Source organism: Typopeltis vanoorti, chromosome 22 (assembly GCF_054136105.1).
Source record: "Typopeltis vanoorti isolate ZY-2024b chromosome 22, IOZ_Tvanoo_1.0, whole genome shotgun sequence".
NCBI classification, from domain to species: domain Eukaryota; kingdom Metazoa; phylum Arthropoda; class Arachnida; order Uropygi; family Thelyphonidae; genus Typopeltis; species Typopeltis vanoorti.
In genome coordinates this window covers 2,324,863-2,352,232 of record NC_143570.1, presented here as the reverse complement: position 1 = coordinate 2,352,232, position 27,370 = coordinate 2,324,863, and the positions used below count along the sequence as shown (strand labels likewise).

At 34.8% G+C, this 27,370-nt stretch overlaps 1 protein-coding gene across 1 annotated transcript in view; it reads left to right on the top strand.

Annotated features, from left to right (window-relative positions):
- The window catches only part of LOC150094105 (switch-associated protein 70-like), a 164,053-nt gene that overhangs the window by 7,070 nt on the left and 129,613 nt on the right, over positions 1 to 27,370 (top strand). The window contains exon 2 of the mRNA XM_090411885.1: positions 17,843 to 18,400. Coding sequence (XP_090268011.1) covers positions 17,843 to 18,400 — 558 coding nt within the window. The remainder of the gene's footprint in view (positions 1 to 17,842; positions 18,401 to 27,370) is intronic.

Below are 27,370 nucleotides of genomic sequence, written 5' to 3'. Positions count from 1 at the left end.
TATAAGTAGTTCAGTTGTGAAGATACTTGACATGTAAACTTTGTTTGCCTTTGAAAAAAGGATTTAACCAAGAATATAGTTTCTTGACATCTTTAATTTGCAATTCTGTATGTATTACACTTGACAAGAAATTATTTTCTTGTTTTAATATCCTATATTTAAGCATAGCTATAATAAATTTAGTTTAATCCTTTATCCAAGTGTGTGCAAACAAAGTTTGCGCCTGAAAGTATCTTCAGGACTGGGGTAAGGTGGTACACCACCGGGCGACTCCTTGCAAAGGTGGAGCAAGCTACCAACTCTCCTCTCTCAGTATCTCCCATAATGCAAAACACATCTCCTTGTGGATATGTATAATGTTATGCATTATGGGAAGGGCCACTACCCAGACTAGTTTCGACCTTTATTGAGGTCACTTCAGTAGGAGCCAGGCCCAAGTGGAGTCTGACCAAGTAAAAAATAAACTTTCAACATCTTTCTCTAAATCCAGAGTAATTTAATAAAAAGGTGGCACACTGTTTAGCAGCTCCTATAGGAGGAGATGACCTTGCTAATGCTTCTGCTTTGTTATCTCCACTTGGGCCTGGCTCCCACTGAAGAGACCTCAATAAAGGTCGAAACTAGTCTGGGTAGTGGCCCTTCCCTTAATGCATAACATTATACATATCTGCAAGGAGATGTGTTTTGCATTATGGGAGATACTGAGATAGGAGTGTTGGTATCTTGCTCCACCTTTGCAAGGAGTCGCTCGGTGGTGTACCACCTTACCCCAGTCCTGAAGATACTTTCAGGCGCAAACTTTGTTTGCACACACTTGGATAAAGGATTAAACTAAATTTATTATAGTCTGCCCAAGTGAGAAATAAACTTTCAACATAAGCATAGCTGTAAAGTAACTTTGTAACTACTACTCTTGTATAGATGCTTCTTGGGTATGGCTTCCACTGATGAGACTTCGATAAAGGTTACATCTACAACTGATGTGAAGCCAACAGCCTCTGTATACAAGTAGACCAGTTGTGATGGATTAAAAGAAGAATATAATGTTTTGTCATGTATAATGACATGACAGTATAATGAAATCTTGGTCACTCGCCTCTGGAGAGGATCCAGAGGCGAGTGACCAAGATGATAGCAGGTCTGTGGAATGAACCGTATGAGAACAGGTTGAGGATTTGTGGGTTGCAAAAATTGGTTGATAGGCGGAGGAGGGGAGATATGATTGAGACATTCAAATTACTGAAGGGTTTCTATAAAATTAATTCAGAAGATATTTTTGAGAACAGGGCTGGTTGTGGGAGGACTAGGGGACATCCATGGAAACTGGGCAAAAGTGTGGTTAGTAAAGGTGTTAGAGCTGGGTTCTTTACTTTTAGAGTAGTGAATGAGTGGAATGCGCTCCCTGAGTCTGTGGTGGATGCTGTGACAGTGAATGAGTTTAAGGCGAGGTATGATAGATACTGTATGAATGTCAAATAGTTGTGATGAATATGATTTGGGGCCTCCCTCGATGAGTCTAATGACTCCCTGGAGTTGCCCGTAATAATAGTAATAATATACATTGTAATCAAGCAGAAAAACTTTCCAGTCCTGTATAATTTCCTGCAAGAAAGATGTTATGTCAATTTCCCTTATATGAAAATACGATCAGATTTACTTCTTGAATTTATTTGTACCTCCAGTCTTTCCTGGCACAAACAGTTTTTTGGTAGCTGCAGAAGCTATGGTATACAGCCATAGCTTCCGCAGCTATGCAGTGGTACCTGTATGCTAGATTTATCAACTAATATTTTTCTTTTGCTGATCACATATTAACTCCTGAAGGGGCTATATGCTGCTCATTCTCAACTAAATATGTCTTCCTAGCTAGCCTGCTCATATAACTGATAAATTACCTTTTTACAGCCAGACCACCTCTGGGTCTGGTTGCTGCTGATGAGACCTCAATAAAGTGTCCCCTCTCTTAATTCATAGCATTATACATGTCCGCAAGGAGATGTGCTTTGCATTATGGGAGATACTAAGACAAGTGATGAGAGCTTAGTCCACCTTTACCACGAGTTGCCTCAGTCCTGAAGATACTTCAGGCCCAAACTTTGCTTACACTTGGATAAAGGTTTAAACTAAATTTATTGTACTTTTTACAGCTTTTACTCATCTTCATAACACCTACTTCTAGATGGTCTGCTTAATCTTATTCATCTATTTTACACTTGTCTTATTTAACTTATCTGTTCTATTGAATAAAGATAGTTAATAATTGGAGACAGGTATACAACCTTGAAAGAGAAGGCTCAGAACAGGAGAGACTGGAAGGAAAGTGTCTGCTACTAAAAGAAGCACCTGCTCAATTGCAGAATACTAAAGAAGTAGTAGTAAATAATTGACTAAGATATTTTCCACATTTGCAATGCATAAAAAAAAAGAGGGAAAATTATTTTTAATGAAACACTTTATATATTCAGTATTTTGAAAGTTATTATTAGTACTATACATCCACTTGAGATGTGGATTTGGAGAAGGATGGAAAAATCAAATGAACAGATAAATTAACTAATGAAGAGGTCTTAAAAAGAGTAGAAGAAGAAAGAAGTCTGTTAAGGAGGATAAAAAGAAGCAAGGGAAACTGGATCGGACATATTCTGAGATGGAATGAAATCATCAGAGATGCCATCGAAGGAAAAATACCCAGAGGAAGAGTAAGGAAAACAATGCTAGATGACATGCTCAATGGAGACAGGTACACAACCTTGAAAGAGAAGGCTCAGAACAGAAGAGAGTTGAAGGAAAGTTTCTGCTACTAAAAAAGCAGCTGCTCATATGCAGAATACTAAAGAAAAAGAAGTTAATAATTGACTAAGATATTTTCCACATTTGTAATGCACAAAAAAAAAAAAGAGGGAAAATTATTTTTAATGAAACACTTTATATATTCAGTATTTTGAAAGTTATTATTAGTACTATACATCCACTTCTTCAATGAAATCTTTGAGGTTTACACCTAGATTATACCATTCCAGCCGTTATTTTTTATTTAGTCTTGTGCATCCTACTTGAATTCTGTTTTGATTAGAGCAGCCTTGTTATTAAACTTTTTTTAGCTTATTAGGCTATGCAAGACTACTTACAGAAAACTATTTTTTACAGAAAGTATATAAAATCAGCATTCTTTATCTGCTTTACCAAAGCCCAGCCACATTCCCTATACCTAGCAGGTGTCTACCAGGTCCCTTGCAGTTGCAAGCTGTCCTACAATGGCCAACAAGCAGGACTTCCAATATCAGAATTTCCGAACATATGGACTACATCTGGTTCTAACCATTACATCCACTCTAAACTTGCTGACCATGCTTTGGATATCCATCACATAATACACTGGAAGAAGGCCACTCTGGTGTGCCACAGCAAGTACAAATATGAGAGGCTATTCCTCAAATCTGCCTCAGCCCTGAGAAAGTTTCCAAACTTTAACAAATTTGGGTGCATGAAAGTGCCCCAAATTTGGGAAGCAGTCATTCTCAGATCTTCAGCCCAGCAGTCAAGATCACTCACTTTAGCCCACCAGGTGGTGCCATTTAGGAATGGCTTGACTTTGTTGCCTTTCTTTAGCCTCGTTTACCCAGTGTTAGTGCCTGTGTGCATGTATTGTTGTTCTGCGATCCCTTATGATGACAATGCAACATTGCCAAAATATTGGAAGTATTAATTAAAATTATCATAATTAATATTCAGTATATGTCAAAATTTTCTGAAAAATGATAGTTATGAATAGGCGACATATAAGCCTTTCTACCAGAAAGACTGCTGAAGGTACTGCATGCAATGCCTAAAATTTGAGTACAGTACAGTGCATTATGGGAAATATTGAGAACACTGACATGGAGCAGTAAAGATGTTATGATTCTGTTGTATAGGGGTTTGATCACACCACATACTGTATTATCTCGAATATAACACTCCCTCGCGTATATTTACTTTAAAAAAGAAATTAAAAAGTTTACCTCACATACAAAAAAAAGTTTAAACAGTGATGCACAGTCATGCTCACAATTACTGTAGATGGAAGAAAGTTGCCTTCTTACATAATGTTCAAAAGGAAAGCAATGCTGAAGGGGAAATTTTCCCCTGGAATTCATGTAAGAGTTCAAGAAAAAGGATGGATGGACACTATGATGATTCAAGATCGGAATTATAACAGTTTGGGACAAACAGCCAGGATCCTTATTTCGATGCCTGACTCTCCTTGTGTGGGATAGTGTCCACAGGCACTTAGGACCTGAAATAGTAAAACAACTTTTGGATGTGAAAAATGATGTGGCCATTATTCCTGGTATCATAGTAGTAATCATAGTAGTCAACCTCCTGGATAGGAGATGGCACATAAATGGGATGAGAGTGATGCAGGCTATGGTCCATATGACAAGTTCTTGGATCAGACCACTCGACTATTTGCACATCTTGATCTAATTTTAGAACTAGTCCAGAGATAAGTAGGCTAACGAATTCTAAGTGGACTATGATGGTGGCTTTATTAATTTATAGGAAATGGAAATAACTGGAAATAGTTTGGTAGTGATGGTGTCTTGGTGGATTGATTCTTCAAGTTCAGTAAACTTAAAATATCTCTAATGGTTTTAAAATATTTAGGAAATAAAACCAGAGGAAATCTGATGATTGATGGAAGCTGCGATGAAGGATATTTCCAATAATAGGAAGGTGCTGCTTTAATTAATGGAAGTTAAATTTTTTCCATTAAAGTGTACATTTCTAAAGTGTGCAAATTACAGTTTATTATATTATAATTATTATGCAATCTTTGGGAAGTTAAGGGCACATTGAGGGAGGTTGCACATCACTCACATCAGCTGTCCTAATTTTTTTAAACTCATTCACACTAATGTGCTCACCATTTCAAGAGCCAAACTGTTCCATTCACTCGCTGCTCTGACAGAAAAACTAATTCTCACCCCTTAACTCAGTATTTCTCAACTTTTTTGGATCATGCCATACCTCAACGTCTCAAAGATTTTGATGCCCCCCCCCAGCATAATAATCAGCCAAGTTCTGAAAAAGTATAATATGTATAAATATGTACATGCATTTCCTAATTGCCCTCCAAAATATTCAAATTGCCCTCTGTGGGTTGTACGCCCCCACGTTGAGAAACACTGCCTTAACTGTACATAACTACCATGGATGACCCCCCCCCCCCACATGTTCTCTCCCTAGCTTCATGTAACAAAAAAATTTCATCAGATGATATCCTATAACATCCATTCAGAAGTTTATAGAGCTCTGTCATATCACCTATCTTTCTCCTGTTAACCAGGGTCTGTAGTTCACATACTTTCAATCTATCCTCGTAATCAATAATTCATAATCCCAATGTCATCTTTGTTACTCTTCTTTCCACCATTTCGACAACTTCTTTATTGCCTCTAATCTCAGGAGATCCAGTCTGCACAGTAATTAAGATGCCGTCATATCAAGGCCTTGTAAAAAGGAAAAACAACTTCCTTATCCTTATATGTAAATTCATTTCAACATAGCAATTATTAGTTGTATTTACAGTTTTTACTATGTCCCCCTTTGAACTTGAAATTCTTATCCACCATTACTCCAAGATTCCTAGCCTCAAGATCCCTATTTTCTTGTATCATAATCTCACTACTATGATATGACATTGGAAATTTCATTATGCTAAAATGTAACTTTACACTTACTAACACTGAATTGACAGCTATTATCATTTGCCTACAGTTCCGGCTTATTCAAATTATTTTGTATGTATGTATGTATGTATATGTCATCATCATCATGCGTATTAAGGATTTAGGCCTAGCATGGCCTGTTTCGGCCTTAGAAGTCAGCGATGAATCGTTTAAGAGGACGTCCTGGTTTTCTTTTTCTTAATGGCTTGTACTTTAAGGCTTGTTTTGGTAATCTTTCTGTTTTCATTCTTTGAACGTGTTCCATACATTTATATTTATATTTTTTAATTTTTTCTATTACTGGTTCTTGGTTTAATTCTTTCATAATATCTTCGTTTCTTTTGTGATCAAATAGGGTATACTTTGCAGTTTTTCTCATAAACTTTATTTCTGCTGTTGTTAATCTTTGTTTGTTCTTTTGTTTTATTGTCCAGATTTCGCTTCCATACATTAAGACTGGTAGGGCTAATGTATTGTATACTTTTAGCCTGGTTTGTTTTTGAACTAGGTTTGGTTTAAATATAGAGTTAATTACACCTGTTATTTTTAAATATTTTGCAATTTTTAGGTTTATATCTTTTTCATTTTCATATGTGATCATACATCCTAGGTAGTTAAATGAATTCACCTGTTCTAAGATCTTGTTATCTATTACTATTTTAGTTCTTGCTGGATCTTGTCCTTTAAAGGTTATAGTTTTTGATTTTTCTGTTGATATTATCATACCATAATCTTTGGATATCTCATTTAGATCTAAAATAGCTTTCTGTAAGTTATCTTCAGAATTTGTAATTATTATTTGGTTGTCGGCAAAGAGGAGAGTGTTTAATCCTTTCGTGGAAGGAATAGACAGTCTCAATTACCACCTAGCCAAGAAATTAACGGCAACACTCCAGGAGTTGGTAGGTCATTCCCCCATTCTACATAAAAAACACACAACACTTTATAAACAAAATCAAAAGCATAACACTCAACAAAGATGACTTCTTAGTCAGTTTCGACCGGTCTGCCCTTTTCACTAATGTCCCCATCAATGACACAATTCTCCTACTACAGAACAAATTTCTGCTCGACATTACGGCCTTCTTTGCCCACATACTAAAGTCCATTTACTTCGGGTGGCAAAACAAATTCTACCTACAAAAAAGAAGGTACAGCCATGGGCTCACCACTATCCCCCCCCCCAATCGCTAACTTCTACATGGAAACCTTTGAGCAAAAGGCTCTTGATTCCGCCACGCTTTTAACATTTAACAGAGAGGATTTGCGATACAAAACGCAATTTATCTTTGCTTTTCACAGAAAAAACATCTTTAGAAAACCAATTAACAGCCTGCTTAGATCTGGATTCTTGGAATCACATTAGAGATTTAAGTACACACCATGCATTACAATATCAAAACTTAAACAGAAGCTAACATCTGTTTCCTAGATGTTAAACTCACCAAGATGCCTGAATCAATTAAAGTCTCTATATTTAGAAAGCCAACTCATACAGACAGATATTTGCATGCGTCATCCCATCACCATCCAGCACAAAAGTTGGGTATTATATCAACTCTAGCGAATCGTGCAAGATCTCTACTGTCAGATGAAGAAGAACTGAAAAAGCAACTACAACATCTTAAATGGACCTTTAAAAACAATGGCTACTCTCTAAAAAATATTAACAACCAATTATCCCACCGTCAACATAGCAACGTAGAGACACAGGACGACTCCAAAGGTTATATCGTCTTGCCATATATCAGCACACTATCCAAAAAGCTGAGTAGAATTCTAAAGAAGTTTAACATAAAAACGTGCTTCTCGACTATGCCAAAAATAAGATCACGTTTCAACAACTATAAACAACCTCACAACCTTCTACAATTCCCAGGTGTATACAAGGTCACTTGTGAATGCAGAAAGCCTTACTATGGGCAGACAGAGAAATCTATCTTACTACGTCTCGAAGAGCACCAGCGCGACATTGCTTATAAAAGAACCAGAGCAACTGCTCTGTCAAGCCATGCCCTGCTTTCAATAGACACGAACAACGAAAGCCACCAACATGAAATAAATTGGACATCAACTTCAAACCTACACATCTGCCATGATGAGGTAGAGCGTCGCATTGTCGAATCAAAGGAAATCACCTTGGACCCTTTTCACATGAATAACAATCTTAGCTATAATTTGCCTGACTCTTTCAACTCTACTATTAGATACTGGAGATCGCGTGATTCCACATACGCACAGGTGTACAACAATAGAACTTTAACTTGGACTGTAGTTCAAGCTCATAATAACTGTAATTTACAGTCGAATATTATGGCTTTATAATTGTATAGCTTTAGAGTGTGTCAATGTTAATTTCAGTGTCTTTTTATATCTTTCTATGTTCTTATCGCCTGATGAAGTCATTCTTGACGAAACATGTTGCGTTTTTTCAAATAAATGTCATTGTGTTATAATTCTCGGGTTTTAAGTCAGTTAATTTAGAAAAATGAATATATATATATATATATATATATATATATATATATATATATATATATATATATATAATTAATAGCATCCCTAAATGTTGTGCCTATCCTTGCATTATCAGCAAGCAAACAGTTGAACACTTCCTATCATGTCACTCCTGATATACTAATACAAAAGAATAAACTTTTACTTTTAAACCGTGTTTAAATTACTGGAAAAATTAAGCTTCATATTGATTTCCGATTTTTTTTTTTAGGTTGAGCTCATACATGAGATGTTGGTTAATCAACCTATAGTATTTAGTATCATGCATGGGTAGTGGGTTGGGAAAGGAGAAACTTGTTTACATTTGATTTAAAGCCTATATATTGTATTTCATGGGAAACATGGGGAAAGACTGTTCCACAATACAGCAATGGCAGGATGGAGGAGGAAAAGAAACTTGTTCTGTTTCCAAGATGTATTGTGAAGGGATGTTGGGTGGTAGCCGCATGTGTTCCAACAGACGGTACTGAGTAGGAGAGTTGTCGATGTTATTTCATATGAACATTTGCCATGAAAATATTTATTGAATAAATATATTATAGAAACCAAATGCCTATGCAAAAGTGGGTGGAGTGAGTTGATAAGAGATGGGTTATTAATCAATCTAATTGCCTTCCTCTGTATTGAGTCAAGCATTTTGAGGGAGCTCTTAGGACCCAACCCCAAATGTGAGAGCAGTATTCAATAGGTTGGTAGATTTGTGATTTGTATAAGGTTAACAGCTGTTTGGAGGTGAAGTAATGTCTTGAGTGAAAGAGTATAGATGTGTGATGAAATATAAAAGAATACTGAGCTACACAAGCTCCAGTTTATTAATGTATTTAATAAATAATTATAAAATAAATATTCAACTATGCACCCAAATAAATAAAATCTCTCATAGTAACTAAATGTTTTTAACTCTTCTTCTTTTCAGCCATTTTCTGTCCAAGAAAATGGCTGAAAAGAAGAAGGAAGAAGGCCTCCTCCAGTGCTTTCCACCTTCCTCTGTTCTTGGCAATGGTTGACCAATTTTTCCTAATGAATTTTGACATCACTCCACCTTCTTTTAGGACGTCCTCAGCCTCGTTTCCCTTCTTTTGGAAATCAGTTCGTTAGTATAGTGGTCCATCGCTCATCTCCTCTTCTGGAAAGATGTTCAGCCCATTTCCATTTTAGTTGCTTATGGTGAAGAATGATGTCAGTGATGTGAGTCTGGCTTATTATCCAGGTGTTTTGCTTCTTATCTTTTAATGTGATGCCTAACATCAACCTCTCCATTTTTCTTTGAGTTGTTTTTAGTTTATTTGCCAGTGCTATTGTTAGTGACCAAGTTTCACAACCATATGAGATTGACTGGAATTATACACTGGTTAAACATCTTCATTTTTAAACAGAGTGGGACATCATTGTTTTGGAAAATGCTTTTCAATTTTCTGAATGCACTCCAGGCAAGTTGAACTCTCCTATTTATTTCCTTTTGGAGTCCACAGTTTAGATCAATGAGATGACCTAAGTATGTATATGAAGAGAGTCTTTCCAAAAAATTGTTTTCTATTATTATGTTTTTTGGTGTTACAAAATGATTAAACATTCTTTTAGTTTTTTCTCTGTTTATTTTTAGACTGACTTTTCTGCTTTCATGATATAGGTCTTCTATCAGTATATTAAGGTCTTCTGGAGTGTTTGCAAAAATTATATCATCTGCATATCTTAGGTGTGTTAAGTTTCTGGTATTAATTTTTATACCAAGGTTTGTCCAGTTTATATTATTAAATATTTCTTGAAGGACTGCTGTAAAGATTTTGGGTATAGAGAGTCTCCTTGTCGGACACCTTTTTCAATTGATATTTTATTGCTACTTATGTGAAGTTGAATTTTTGCTGTTGCAATGTGGTATATTTTCTGGAGGAGGTCCATATATTCTCCAGGAACTCCCTGATTCTGGAGCTCTTTGATTATTGTATTAGTTTTGATAGAATCGAATGCTTTTTCATAATCAATAAAGACTTTAAACAAAGAGGCAATTGGTTTTCTTCTGCTTTTTTTTTATTGTTTTACTGCATGAATATGATCAGCTGTGTTAAAGCTTTTACAGAATCCTGTTTGTTCTGCTGGTAGATTTGAGTCTAGAAGAGGGGGGGGTAACCTGTGAGAATTTTGTACAGATTGGAAAGAATACTAATTGGTCTACAGTTCTTTACTTCTTCTTTGTCCCCTTTTTTAAATAACAGTATCAGAGTAGCATTTTTCCAGTTTTCTAAATCTAGGCATAGATTTAGTAAGTTTGTGACATGGCTAATGATATTATTTACTCCCCATTTAATTAATTCTGTGTGAATTAGGTCTTCACCAGGATATTTTCCATTTTTCTTTTGTTTTAATGCTTGTTTTATTTCATCTGAAGTGAATGGGGAGATGAATTTTATATCTTGGCCTTCCTCTGGGTCTTTTTCCTGCCAACCTGGCAGAGAACACTTGTTTTGCTAATCTTTCCTCTCCCATTCTGCTTAAGTGACCATAACACGTGAGATTAGCTCTGCTAATGCATTCCTGGATGCTGACAATATCAAGTTCTTTCCTAATATCCTCATTTTTAATATGATATTGCCATTGATGTCATCTGTTCATGCCTCTAATCTTTCTCAGGACTGTCTTTGGTCAAGTGTTTCACTTCTAACCCAGCGCTCAGATCCATAAGTTAAAATTGGTTTAAACACTGTCTTGTATACAGCTAATTTAGTATTTTGGCTAATTTCTCTCTTATTCCATATAAATGTATTCAGTTGACTTCCTACCATACCAGCTTTGTTGATTCTGTTGTCTATTTCCATATTTAACTTACCATCTTCACTAAAAATCGTGCCTAAGCTGAAATGTTTTACTTGTTCTATAAGTTCTCCATTCATAATGCACTTGATATTTTCAATGTTTCTGCCTATTTTCTTTCACTACCTCTTTAACTTCCTGTGTCCATCATGGAGTTCTGATTTTTCTATCCTTGCACACAACCTCACCACGTGCCCCTCTGGCTGAATCAATGTTTTCTTCAGGGCTTGTCTGAATTTCCAAGGTTTGGTTCCTGTTCTCAAACTCTCATTTTTTCATGAATAATATATTTGTGTATTTTAGTCTACAGTTCACATCTGAGAGCTGCTGAACTTTTATTCGCTTTAAAACTTTCTTACATGTTCTTCTTTTCAAAATGAAATTCAATTTTATCCTGCTCAAGACTAAATGGTGATCACTTCCAATTTCATATCCTCTGTACACACTCTGGTGCCCTGCACCAGTGGAAAAACATCACTATCAACAATAAGTCAATGAGACTTTTCTTATTCCTTGCCTCTACTCTCCATGTGAATTTGTGCACATTTTTATGTTGGAACATTGTGTTAGTAATAACCAGTCCATGTCCTGAGCAGAAATCCAACAGGTATTTGCCATTATTATTAGCTTTGCTCTTTTCTCCAAATTTTCCCAAAATATATTTGTATGTCTGACAATCATTTCCTACTCTGCTATTTAGATCCCCAACAAGGACCAACTTTTCTTTTTCATTGTGTCAGCTGCTTTCTCTAAAGCCTCAAAAAATTCCTCCACTTCTACCTTACTAGAACCTTTTGTGGGACCATAGGCACAAATAAGTCTCATTGTCCAGTTCCCCATTCTCATATTTGCCCACATCACTCTACTTGAGACTGCCTGCCATTTAAGAAGATTAGCCTCTTATTTAGTGTTGAATACTGTGGCTATAAAACTGCAGTATTGAATTACAGACCAATCACCATCTCAGGAGTAGTGGTAAAAGTATTGGAAAAGTTGGTTAAAGACAAAATTCAAGAATGGGTGGATCAGGATATGATACTCTATAGAGGCCAACATGGTTTTGTTAAAGGTAGATCCTGCCTTAGCAATCTATTAACTATCCATAATAGAATAACATCAGAGTTGGACAAAGGAACTGGCTACACAGTGGTACTTCTGGATTTTGCTAAGGCTTTTGACAGGATACCCCATAGAACACTGTTACGCAAATTGGAGCAGATGGGAATGGATATTAAATTGGTGATATGGATAGGAGAATGGCTCAGGGAGAGATACCATAAGGTGGTGTATGGAGGAGCCGAGTCCAGAATGAGGCAGGTGACCAGTGGTGTGCCTCAGGGCTCTGTGCTTGGGCCAATGTTGTTTAATTTGTATATAAATGATATAGGAAACGGCTTAAAGGGAGATATTCAGTTGTTTGCTGATGATGCAAAGTTGTGTAGTGCAATAAAAAATCAAGCTGATGTTGAAAGTTTGCAGGAGGATTTAAATAAGCTGGTAAAATGGGCAAAAGAAAATGGATGTCAGTTCAATGTGGAAAAGTGTAAAGTCTTGCATTTTGGGATTAAAAGATTACCAGCTGTGTACTACATAGATGGAAAGGTACTCCAAGAGATTGATGAGGCTAGGGACTTAGGGGTATTGGTAGATAAGGAGATGAAGTTCAGAGGACACATTGCTAAGGTGTCCAAGATTGCACATAGGATTACTTGGTTGTTGAGGAACACACTGACATCCAGAGATAAAGAGGTTATTATTCCCCTTTATAAAGCATTGATACTTCCACATTTGGATTACTGTGCTCAGGTCTGGTCACCTGGATTCCTTGGAGATGAGGAGGCTGTGGAGAGGGTTCAGAGAAGAGTGACCAAGTTGGTGAGTGATATAAAAAATGCTCCCTACATTGATAGATTGAGAGCTTGTGGATTGCAGAGATTGGCTGATAGGCGAAGAAGAGGGGATATGATAGAAACATTCAAATTACTAAAAGGTTTTTATAGGATTGATGCAGGGGAAATGTTTCAGCTGTGTGATAGTGATGGAAGAACAAGAGGTCATCTCTGGAAATTAAAGAAGAGTGTGGTTAACAAAGGTGTCAGAACAAGGTTTTTTGCCTGGAGGGTGGTGAATGAGTGGAATTCATTGCCTGACTTTGTTGTGAGCTCTTCATCTGTAAATGAATTCAAGAAGAGATATGACAGATATTGTTTTGCTAGTTTGGGTCTCCCGCGATGAGTCTACTGACTCCATGGAGATACCCGTAATAATAATAAATAATAATTTCCTTGATTGTCATTGCCTGAATATAACATTTTGCATTTATTTCTCAGAAAGATTTCACCAGTTTTTTGTCATTTTTGTTTAAGTCACCCCTATTATGTCGATCTGGTACTTATCCAATTCCTCAGCTAGTTCCATTTCTTTGCCATTTCTTTGTTGGATTCAGAATAATGAGAAATTAAATTTATTAATACTCCCTTCAGAATCCAACATAATCCACCATATCAAAGGCTACATCTGTAGATATTATTTAATGTAAATCTCTTATTATAAACTATTATTCATGTAATTACCTTTGAGTTTTTTTTATTTAATTATTTAATCTAGGATATGTATTAATAATGGAAAGGACTCTATATAAAAATAACGTTCAGATTATTTTATTTATTCCTATATTAATAGTAGAAGAATTTGTGTTCATCATATTTAATTATATATTATGAATTGAAAAATATCCTTTTATTTAATTTCTATATGTAAAGGTATAATGTTATGTAATGCTTATGCTTATGTACTGCTCTAATTGTTGTCATGGAGATGGAGTTAAAAATAGAAAGCGCGAGCATAGTAGTGCGTGAGTTATGGATATGAGATGGAATTGATATGAGCTAGATGGTGAGAACAAGTTTTGGCAGGAAAACGGAGTGAAAATATATAAACGGAAAGCGAGAATAAACAATAGCAGTGGGTTAGGAGTTGGTCAAAGCAGTTGGTCGGCAGTCAGTCAGCACTAGAACTAGAGAACTAGGGACTGAGTACAATTGGAGCACTCAGCACAGTAATGGCACTGAGAACAGCACAATAGAGATGAGGAAATAATTTATTAGCAGCACAGGGCTAAGTAAGAGGCTGTAGTACAAAGAATTAAGTGCCGTATTCTGATTATGAATATGGCATAATCAAAATGTAAATTGACAACTCAGAATATTGATATGGAAATCTGAAGTTATTGTTGAATTCCAGTGCTTTCAAGGAAGATTAGTGGAAAGCTGATTCTATTGCAAAGTAGTATGTGAGGAATAAGTGAATTTTCTAGTGCAAGTGTGTCTGCATATGTGATGTGCTGAAATTAAAGATTAAGTTAGTTTAAAGAAGATTACTTTTGAAATGTGTGATAATTAACTAAAGTTTTAAGTGTGCCTCAGTGAATAATATGTGCAAAGATTTATTCTGGTAAGAACAGTTGTACTTTATAACATTTTAGAGTGAAGTTATAAGAATTATCTCCTCCTGTTTAATCCTAACATTAACTGTGATGTTTATGCTGAATTTTGCTGAAGCTAGAAGATTAATAGTTCCCCCCCCCCTTAAAGTGATAACTACCTCTTGACTGAACTATGTGATTTCTGACTAAGGGATAGATAAAGAATACAATTGTTAAAATATTTGCTGTGAATTTCAGTGGTAATGAACTTTAGAACTATCTTTGCTTATTAAGGAGAAATTAAATTTTGAAGCTCAGTGTTTAATACCAAAAGTTAAGTGAATGTTATGTGTAGTTGAACTGAGTTAATTTTGCATTATCTTGTATCCAAAGTATGCTTATGTATATATTATATAACCTCGAATTAAATGTTTTGTTTTATTGATTTCGATTTGTTGTTAGCCTGATTCTTTTCCACTGCACCGTTCATAAAATTATCGGACCTAGCGGGAACCTCAAATGTTAATGTAAAATTCGGCCTATATATAAACATTAGACTGCTAAAGTTAATTAATATTTGATTACACTATTTTGCATAGACTAATCTGAATATAGGGTGGTGCAGTATAATAGAAATTTCCCTATATTTGGATTAGTAATTAACACACAATTAATTAACCTTAATAAGAACAACGTTAAAGCAAGATGGCAGATCAAAAGACAGGAAGGACGATCCAACAGTCACCCCTATTATGTCGATCTGGTACTTATCCAATTCCTCAGCTAGCTCCATTTCTTTGCCATTCAGGCTTCTTATGTTGATAGTGTTATATCTTGTTCTTTTTTATGTTATTTTTGGTATCTGGCCTTATTTTATTTTATTGTTCTTAATATGTAAGGTGTTGCTTTTACCTATATATCTTGTTCACGCTAAAATGCGAGACTAATTTAAGATCGTTCTTCGCTACTTGTGGTAGAGGAGTATCTACACATTTGACCCTGTTTTTGATCACATGTATTAATTAATTAAACAAAGGGTTTGTCTCAGGTTAGAGCCAAATCCTTTGTAATGACTATCTGGAGTTATTGCTCAATTAGGTACTGACAAATGTATTTGTTTTAGCTGTGCCAGCCAATACCTTTAGGTTAGAACTCTTAACCAAGCAACAACTCCCAGAAAATATACAAGACTGATCAATCTATTAAATACACTTAATATCAAATTACCTAAATCACTTATGTTAATATTCGCTTGCAGTCGTGGTCTCAATTAAGCAAATCTGTTCCGCTCAGGTTCTGATTAAAATGAATGGTGCATTGGATTCATTCTCAGGCCACAAGTCAGGTTAAAATACAAAAATACATTTATTGAATTCTTAGAATACATTTCCAAAATTATACACTCAGCTAAATTAATGGCATTCTAGGTTATAAAGCTAATTATAGCAACTAAAATGGATACAATTGAATCTTATCATTAATTATTACTACTAGAATAATTCTTAGTTCTCATCAATACACTGATCTATAATTTCTTCCAAAACAGTTATTCTATTAACTTCGTTAACTATTTCACATAACATGCATAACATAACTTATCTATACAAACACTCATTCATATGTTCATGGAGTTATGACACTGCTATTAAATAATCATTAAGAGTTCTATATTAGAATGTTCCTGTTTACTAATTCACAACATTTCTTCTCAACAAAAGAAACACTAAAGGTTGTACATTACCAACGCTCATGAAATTCATCAGGTCCATCACTTATTCTTCAACTTCATACTAAATGCTTGTTCTTTGTCTGGACTATTGTCTCACATGGCTAGACTTGGAACTCATTATTAGGTCTCTTCCTCCGAGGTGGACTAGAAACAGCTCAGCTTAATTTTGATACACATGGTCGTTCATGGCGATCATTGGGTACAGATCTCTATGGAAGGCCGACCATGTGTCCATGCTTAGCCCGCTCCTTCGCTGCTTGTCTTCGACTGACATGCCGTTTCCGATGGTCGTATTCAGCTACTCATCTCTGAAGATGTTTCGAGCCAGGATCCTGGAACCATGGGTGTTGATGCCGAGCAGCAGAGGACTATCCGGAACCCAAGAAGAGGCAAGAAGAAAAAAGCCCTGAGAAAGGGGAGCAGACTCCTTTTATGTTACCTCTTTTCCCCCCTTCTCACTGCGTGACGTTTTCTCCCCAATACCGATCTTTTTGCACGTGAGATGATCTCCTTTGCAGTGTCTTCCGGGAATTACAAGCTGCTCCCCGTGCATACTCGATTGCCGCAGGTCAAATATTTATCTGAAAGTTTCGCTAGTGAACTTTGAACTCTTATTCTTACATCGTAATAAACAATTTTCATAGAATATTTCTTTCATTGTTAAACTTTACAAAACAGATTACATTTATTATTTTTCTATGGAGTAATTCTACATTACAGGTATTCCTTTATAAATCCTTGAACAATCTGCATCTTTACCTATGTACAAGTATATCTTTGTTGATTTGTTAAACTTGTTAAATCCTGAATGAAGTATTTCTAAACAAAAAAAAAACAAACCCTTCATTCAAAATCTAACAATAGTACCGATCTTGAAATGTTGAGTTGGGGTAAGTTTTACGATTTGTTCCAGTAGCTGACTTTTTGTTGCCACGGTTCCCTGGTGAAAACAATGGGGGCCTTGTTTAATCGAGCGACGCCCCAGCTGGCATGAAATTCTGTCATGTTGTACCATCATTTTTTATTTTGGTTTAAGCCAATAAGGATACAATTTGGTTGGCTAAATCCCAAATTGCCAACCCATCCTCCTCCATTCAGTATCCAGGTAGACACCTAACAGAGTGCACCACAAGAAGGTGAGGATTGGATATCAGGTCAGAAGCCCTGGTCGGGTCTCTGCATTCATTTGAAGGCTATGTGGAGGTCTCCTCACAGTTATATAGCTTTGACCCTTAAACACCCCACTTTTCAATTTAAATATTTTAAATAAAAAAAAAATCTTCTCAACAGCAGCCATAAACCGTGCCTTCTTGAGAACAATGCTAGGAATGCTCTCAATTATATAAAAAAAGATAATTACAAAATATATTTTAAGAATAATAAGAATATGGCTGTATATGATGAAATATAAAAGAATGAGGGAAGTGTCAGAGCAGGTGAATAGGTTGAAATTATAATGATTCTTGTCCTATGATAATTTTTAACAAATTATCATAGTTAAAGTTTGATTTTTAATGTAATAGGATTATTTTCATAGCTAATGTTAAACCACTCTCTTGATAACATTTTCTATAACCTTTGCTACTATAATATAGATAGTAGTTATAATGTAGTATTTTGTAAACTAATAGTTTTTCATTTTTTTTACATTAGGTTTTAACAGCTAGTTTGGGAACTCTCATGGGATGTTATGGAGTAGAAAAAGGTCTTCCAGAACATAGGAGCACACCTTATCTAAATTTTGAAGATTATATGTTTTATTTACAGAAAGAGTTGTTTACTTTATCTCCAGGATCTCTGAATGCTAAGGATATCAGGCAGTACTCAGATGAAATTGAAGATATATGCTGGCTTGTATGCAAACATCAATTCCAGAATAGAGACTTCATTACTTTTCCTGAAGTATGTACTTATCAGTTATTTAGAATCTTTTGTCTTCTGGGAGAATTACAGATACCAAAAGGGGTATCTCCAGAAGTTATAATGGTTGCGGAAGAGGTAGAACGTGTTTTAAATTCCTTTATTCATGCTCTTGGTCTTGAATGGGATCAATCAGAATTTGAACAAATTAGTAGTGTATTTCCAACATTTACTTTCAAGTTATTTTTAACTCTAATGGAAACTCGTTATACAAAGAAGGTGGAATCACAAGCGATAATTGAAGCAATAAATGAAATTTACGATACACTGATTAAAGATGTTATTAGAAAGGTGAGGATAATTAAAATTGAATATTATTGGTATAGTTTGAAATTCTGTCACTTTTTTGATAATCCAAATATTAATCATCTCTTCTTTGACAGTCCAATATTCACAAAATAGTTTTTAAAAATGTTCCATTTTCAATCGAATCATTCTGGTTTCATTTCTTATAGCACAAACTATAAGAAATTACAAAAAAACAAATTCATTTATTGGTATTATGAACATCAAAAAAGTTCATTAAAAAAACCGAATAACAGATCTATACAACCGTTAATAATACGTGTTAGCTGGAAACAATGCTATTTGATGTCGCGTTCTGTGGTTCACTTTCACTCTGTCCGAGGTCTGAGCTGGGTAAATTTTTAGTAAACGCTGACCAAACTTGATTTAAAATCACGCCTTGATTTTTGTTGCATTGTGTTGGAATTTTAATCATATTTGCTGCCTCTTTGAATTTTCTTGTGAAACTGTTTTTATCAATGTAGGACATGTTTGTTCTGTCCCAGAGTACATCATGACCACTAGAAGCTGTGTGAAATGCCATGCCAGACTTATTTTCTCTCTTTTTTTGATTTTTTTGAAAAACCGGAATGATTCGATTGAACTTCTTAACCACAGAAACCTCCGCATGATTAATGTTCCATTTTGTATAAAAATGGAACATATATAAAAATATAAATATTTTTATAAATATATAATTGAGGGCACTCTTGGTGTTCTCAAGAACTCATGTTTTATAGCTGCTGTTGAGAAGATGGATAAGTTTTTTAAAATTTAAAATATTTAAATTGAAAAGTTTTTTTTAAAATATATCATTCATAGTAGTTAAAAATATTTAGTTACTATGAGTGATTTTAACCCTGCAGAGGTTGCAGCTGATCTGACAGATACAAACAAATTGTTTTAATATAAATATTCTTACCATATATGGTATATAGCTTGGAGGTCATGACTAGCTGTGCATGCGTATATTACGAGTGATATTCCGCACTGTTTATGCCATCAGTTTGGTTTAACACGTGTTATGTAAAGGTGTGCAATATTTGATAGTAAATTGTATCTGAGAGATACCGTGAACTCCAATGTCAGTATAGTATTGTTTTTTTTTTAATTTATTTATTTACTGTTGAAAATGGTTGGAAAAATATATCGATTGGATAATCCATCAGATATTGAAGAGATTCAGCAAATGTTACTTGAGTCCGATGATGAGAATGATAGAGTCAAATGCAAAGATGAAAGTGATTTAGAAGATGATGATTATGTGAAAGTTCATTCAGAAGATTCAGATACCGAACCAGATATTTCTAGTCAAGAAAGTGAAGATGAATTAGACATGAATGAAGAGTATTTTCTTGGAAAGGATAAAGAATCAAAATGGAAGAAAAATCCAATAAGAAGACGAATTTGAAGACAGCTGCAGAATATTTTGTGTCAATTTCTGTTAGTTCAGCCAAATGCAAAAAATGTCAAGACAGAACTTGAAACTTGGAATTGCTTTATCACAGATGATATTTTAGATCTAATCTTATTATATACAAATAAGTACATCAATTCTATTTCGAACTGATATTCAAGAGAAAGAGATGCTGAACGAATAGACAAAACAAAATTGAAAACATTTTTAGTCCTCTTATATCTAGCTGGTTTACATCACAACAATCAATGATGAACAACAATTTGAAAATACGGTGCAGAATATTTATTAGAAATCTTGTAATGCAGTTAGTGTCAGAACAAATAAAAAGGTGTTCAGAAATCTCTACAGGTGTGCATCAAACTTCATCAATTTCAGACACAATTCGAAGGAAATTCTAACAACATAGATACAGCTCCCTCGACACAAAAGAAAAAGATGCTTTACATGCTATGCATCCAAAACGAGTTGCTTATCAAAATATTTTTGCAAGTGTTGTAAAAAGTATTTATGCCTCGAGTATAGCATAGCAATATTGTTTGCGATGACTGTTACGACTGTTTGTAAATCCAACTATTGAAGATTCTGATTAATTAATGTTAAATGCATTTGTTTAGTTTCATTTTCTTTCATTATTCATGTTTGCGTTATTTTGTAACAAAAATTTTTATTCTTTTATATTCCTTTGTTCAATAATTTCTAGATTGTAACTGAAAATAAGTAAACCATCATGTATTATTGCAGGTGTAGGCTTCTGTGGTCATCTATTAATTGTACTTCGGTGTCATCTATTAATTGTACCAGTTTCTCCACATTTAACTCTATTTCCCCATCAATTAGTTCACTAATTTCGTTTTACCAAATCGTAAACGCCCTCTAAGTGGCCATTACTATAAAAATAAAATTTTTACATAAAAAAGTATTACATTATTGTATGCAACTCACCAGCAAATAAAGTGCTAAACTTGAGATTAACACACTTATGATTTTTAATGTGCTTTCCTGGCAGAAAATGAAGACAACTTTAAAAAATAAACATTTTATACAGTAAACAATTGATGTACATGCATGCAAAAGGGTATTTCCCCTAATATAAATTCGCTACTTATAACTACATGCGCAATACGGGCAGGATGAAAATTTAACAAAGATAAAATTTGATTTTTAATTTGCAGGGTGAAAAATGTATGAAAAGATAAAGGGTTTCTATAATTTGTAGACCGTGTTTTTTATCAAAACTGTGTTGTATAAGTACCGTGTTGAACAAGGGTTACCTGTACTTGCATGTGTGAATTTTCTGTAAATGGAGTATGTCAGGGATCCATCAGGCTGGTGTGTAATCAGTGCGTCTAGGAATGGGAGGCTGTTGTTTTAATTTTGTGAGGTAAACTGGATCTTTACACAGTGGGTTTATGTGGGACAGAGTTTAAGGCTTTTTCTTCAAAACGTTTCCATGAAGAAGTTGGCCAGGGATGGTCCTGGCTATCCCCTCTATCTGTTTATGGAATTTTCCTTGCCAAATGAAATAACCTTTGAAGAAAAAAACCTTAAACCAACATAAACCAACTGTCTGGCTACGTAGATGTGTTCTCCATTTGGCTACATGCCTGGATATGCTCAACATTTTCTTAACACATCTTAACAATCAACACCTTGGGATCCAGTTTACCTTAGAAAAGGAAGACAACCATCTCCCCCATTCCTAGACATGCCAGCCTGATGAAACCCTGGCTTTCTCTGTTTACAGAAAATTAATAGCAGCCCTAACTACTGAACTTGACCATATTCTCAACACTTTGATTACTCAAAATCTGTCACCATTCATATATGTATGGGAAACATCCAAAAAATGAACAACCTAAGGAAATACAACCTTACGACCATTTACAGACCACATAAAAAATTGGCACATCTTATCCACTCCACCAAACGCCAGCCACATTCCCTAGACCTGCCAGGTGTCTACTAGGTCTCTTGCAGTTTCAACGATGCACTTTGGTTGGAAAGACCTGGTTTCGAATCCTGTCTAGGACGTGAAGAACTTTTATCAGGGTTTTTCAACTGAAGGTGAGCTAGCCAGTCCCATATGGAGATAGAGGGTTGTTTCTCCTGAAACTCGGGTTTTTCATTCCTCAGACAGGCAAACTGGCTATTAGAATACATGCAATTAACATACATAATATACTGGCCTTATAGCCCTTGAGTTGTTTTGACCATAAGTCTAAATAAACCAAACTAAATCCTTGCAGTTGCAAACTGTCCTGCTGAGGCCAAACAGGCAGGATAGCCAATATCAGAATTTCTGAACACAAGGACTACATCCAGTTCTATCATTACAGCCACCGCAGGACTTGCTAACCATGCTTTGGACACTATCACAGGATACACTGGAAGAAGGCCACTATTACATTGCAGCAAATTAAAATATAAGAGGCTATTCCTCAAATCTGCCTCAGCCCTGAGAAACTTTATAAACCTCATCAAATTTGGGTGCATGAGATTGCTCCAAAATTGGGAAGCACTCATCCTCGGATCTTCATTCCAGTAGCCAAGACCACCCAGTCTAGCACTAGGAAGCCATTTAGGCCTCTAGGTCAACTTTGGTTGCCTTTTTTCAGCCTCATTTGTCTAGTGTTAGTGCCTGCATGCACATTGTTTTTGTGATCTCTGATGATAGCAATAATGATTAATGATACTGGATATAGTTTAGAAGGTGATATCCAGTTATTTACTGGATATCACCTTCTAAATGATAAGAGGCTAATTAATACAGAACCTTTGACTTATACTGGTTATATTGACAAATAGCAATGTTACCAGATGTAAAGCTATGCATTTTGGTTTGAGCACAATGCAGACAGTGTTATTTTAATGGGGATTTGCTTCCAGTAGTCGATGATGCTAGAGGTTTAAGGATTATGATGTACAGCGTATTATTTAGGGACACAGTGTTAAGGTGGTTAAGTCAACACATTGGATAACTGCAATGAAGGAGATACTAACTTGTAAGTAAAGGAAGTAATTTTTCACGTTACAAGGCTTTAACACTTGATCTTGAATATTTCGTAGAGATAATCATCATTTGAGTTCTGAGGAGATGAAAAGACATTGAAAAGATCCATTAGCAGGTGGTAAGCAAGATGATAATTGACCTATGGAATTGCTCATATGAAGACATTGAGTAAATGTGATTTTCAGACTTTGAGAAATAAATGGAGTAGAGGAGATACAATAGAAACATACAGGTTAGGAAGGGAATCTTAGTATAGATACATTGAGGGTATGCATCTTATCTTACAGCTCCTGGAAGTAGAATGAGTCATTCCTGGAAGCTGGTTAAGGGTGTGGCTGGATGGCATATGAGGTCCTGGGGTTCTTATGTCATGTGGTAAGCGTGTGGAATGGCTGCCATTAGTTGTTATGAAGTCTTCAGTGAATTTGCTCAAATAAATATATGACAAGTATTTAAGCATGATTAACTAAATAATCCCTTCCTTGATGAGTTGACTCTCTGGAGGAGCATTCATAATAATATGATCAGATTCTAAATGTAATAAATTAGTTTTAACATGAGTTTTCTTCTGTTTTTATAGTTATTATTATGCCAACTCATGGTATTCCAAAATTGAAACAAATTAAATTCTCTACCTAGGGAATAAAGGACTGAAGTTCAGTGGACACATTACACAATTGTGAAGACAACATAAAGGATTGACACTTTATGAAAACGGTGTTTGGAGTTGTGATAAGAAAGTAGTTTGTGGAGTTATAAAGCTCAAGTCATTTGATCTTCTGTACATAGATTTGATATCTAGATTTTTGGGATATAAAGAAATACTGTGGGATAGGGAGTTCAGAGAGGAGTGTTAAGTAGCATCAGCATAGACGTACATAGATTTTATCATCTAGGCTTTTACAATATAAAGGAACATTGGAGGGGAGGTGAGGAGGAGGAGATTCAAAGGTAAGTGACAGGTAGCATCAGCACCTTGGAATGTTGGTCGTGAAGATAAATTGGTATATAAGTTGCAGTGGTGGCAATGTTATTTTTCATGGGGGTGGCAAGAGGCAGAGCAATAATTATCACTTTTTTTTTCTTTTTTTAAAAAAAATACCTGCTTTCATGTTCCTCTCTCTCACTTGCTACTTGAATAAACATAAAAATTTCTGATCCCCTTCAAACCTGTTTTCCCCAATAATTGATCTTCATTTATCATCATCATGCATATCAAAGATTTAGGCCTAGCATGGCCTGTTCTGGCCTTAGAATTCATCGTTTAAGAGGACGTCTTGGTTTTTTTTTCCTAATGGCTTGTACTTTAAGGCTTGTTTTGTTAATCTTTGTTTTCATTCTTTGAATGTGTTCCATCCATTTATGTTTATATTTTTTAATTTTTTCTATTACTGGTTCTTGGTTTAATTCTTTCATAATTTCTTCATTTCTTTTGTGATCAAATAGGGTATACTTTGCAGTTTTTCTCATAAACTTTATTTCTGCTGTTATTAATCTTTGTTTGTCTTTTTGTTTTATTGTCCAGATTTTGCTTCCACACATTAAGACTGGTAGGGCTAATGTATTGTATACTTCTAGTCTGGTTTGTTTTTGAACTAGGTTTGGTTTAAATATAGAGTTAATTACACCTATTATTTTTAAATATTTTGCAATTTTTAGGTTTATATCTTTTTCATTTTCATATGTGATCATACATCCTAGGTAGTTAAATGAATTCACCTGTTCTAAGATCTTGTTATCTATTACTATTTTATTAAAGGCCATAGTTTTTGATTTTTCTGTTGATATTATCATACCATAATCTTCAGCTATCTCATTTAGATCTGAAATAGCTTTCTGTAAGTTATCTTCAGAATTTGTAATTATTATTTGGTCATTGGCAAAAAGGAGAGTGTTTAAGTTCACTGTAGAAGAAAGTTTAATTCCTCGATGTAAATTTTTATTCCATTTTGTTATTATTTCATTTAAGTAGATATTAAAAAGAGTTGGTGAGAGGGGACATCCCTGTCAGACCTCTTGGTTTATCTCTCTTGTATATGATAGCTCGTGATTTAATCTTATTTGTATTTGATTATTTTCATATATAATTGTGATAGCTTTTAGGATATCATTTGGTATTTGTCTTTCTTTTAATATGTTAAATAATGTTTCTTTTAACTTTGTCAAATACTTTTTCAAAGTCAATAAATGCAATATGTGTTTCTAAATTATATTCTCTTCTTTTCTCTGTTATTAATTTTAGGCAAAAGGCTGGGTCTATACATGATCGTCCTTTTCTAAATCCATTTTGTACCTCTAGAATAAAGTTTTTGGAATATTTCATTAGTTTGTTATTTAAGATTCTGCTATATATTTTGTAACAGGAATTTAGTATACTGATACCTCTATAGTTTTTAGGGTCATCTCTATTACTTTTTTAAAGATAGGAAGGCTTTTTTTCCATTCTATTGGGGGGGATACCAGTTGAATAAATGGGATACCAGTTGAATCCCATTTAAAACCATAATAAGAGTCTTTCTTTGAATCTTGTATCTGCATATTTATATAGTTCTGAACCTAGCTTATCTTCTCCAGGTGATTTTCCGTTTCTTGTTTCTTTCAAGCTGATTTCTAATTCTTCTGTAGTTATTTCCTTTTCATTTTCTTTAATTGTTTGCCAGTTGTCTTTTTTAAAATATTTATCTGTCCACAATTCTGTGTAGCAATTTAGAAATTCTTCTAATTTCAATTAGGTGTTTAATTTTATGTTTTCTGTGGTATCTGCATTTAAGTGTTTCAAAATCTTATATACATTGGGTCTTCTTATTTTATATAAATCATGTTCTAAATTAGAAACAAATTTGTTCCATGATTCTCTGTCTTTTTCTGACTTCTCTTTTAGCTATGACTCTTATTCTATTTCATCTTCTAATCTTTTACTGCTTAACCATTTGCGATAGGCTTCTTTTTTCTTTTTGATTATTTCTTTGATTATATCATCCCAGATTTTTCCATTTTCTTAATTGATATATAACTTACAGATAGGAGACCACAAAGCCTATAGCAAATAAATGCTCTGTGTGGACTTGGGTCAAGAGCAAAGTAATTTGTTGATGATCTTAAAGAGTTGGCGGTTGTAGTCCTTGGGCGATACTTCATGGGGGAAGGCTGTTCCATAGAACTCTGGAATAAAAGGTGAAGTAGCAGGTTTAGTGAATCAGCAATCAGTTCAACTATTAAAGGATAGGCAGCTGTTACTTGCTGTAGATTTAGCAGAAATGGTGGCAGGGGAGGAATAATAGACACTAATTCCGCTGAACAGGACCCATGGAAGGGATAGTGATGCAGAAAATGACATGAGACAGTGGCTGAAGAGATCCTGTTCCTTATAGGAAATACTTCCTTGCTTGAGAAATTACCAGTGTAGGGATATAGAGGATTTATTTTTTTTTTTAGTAAGAGTGATGAGAGATTAAGATACATTTGTCAGCAGAGGTAGTGAATGAACTAACATTAAATGAATTTAATGTGAGGGATGACAGAAGTTATGATGGTTCGAGTGGGCCTCCAACAGCGAATCATTAGATTCCATGGATACTGACAAAAGATTTGATGTTTAAAATGCTCATTTGATTTTTTAGAATGAAGCAGTGTAATTATTGATAGTTTATCAGCTATAGTTATATGGAGTGACTACATAATCAATAACCTCAAATCTAGTTATAAAAAATTATATTATGTAAGAATGTTGAGAAGACTCCAAGCTTCCTAGTTTATTGTAGATTTATTGTTATGTGAATTTTGAATACTATTTCTGAAAAGGAATGAAACTCCTTTTCAGAAACATATCTCCAAATTTTATTTAGAGATATTTTACTAGATGATATTATTTGGAAATATATTCAGATGAGTGAACATTAAATCTTGAGATTTTAAAGTTAGATTTTGCTTAAGCATAGGATTGGTGAGGATATATCAGAGGGAATGAAAGATCTGGGGGTGTGGTGGATAGGGACTTGAAATTTTGTGCTAAAATTGTGAGGATAACATAGAAAATTATGGAAATGATGAGGAGAATACTGATGTGTAGAAGTAAGGATGTTTTGATTCCATTGTACAGGGCTTTGATCAGGCTGCATATGGATTACTTTGCACAGATCTGGTTGCAAAGTTTTCAAGAAGGATAATGAGATGTTGGAGAGGATTTAGAAACGGTTCACTAAGTTAGTTTTTGATCTCTGGAATGTTGAACATGAGAACAGATTTGAGAGAGTGAAAATTACAGAGCCTAGTGAATAGAAGGAAGAGGGGGTGACATGATTGAGACATAAGTTGGTAAGGAGTAATTACCAGATTAACGTGGATGAGATTTTTTATAGAATATCTGAAGATGGGGAGAAGGAGAGGCCATCTCTGGAAGCTGTATAAAGTAGGTGTGAACAAAGGGGTAAGGAGTAAATTTTTTGCATGGAGAGTGGTGGGTGATTGGAATAAATTGCCTGCTGTCGCCAGATTAGATCGCTCCCTGAGGCAAACAATTAAATATCGCCCCTGATGGATTATAAAG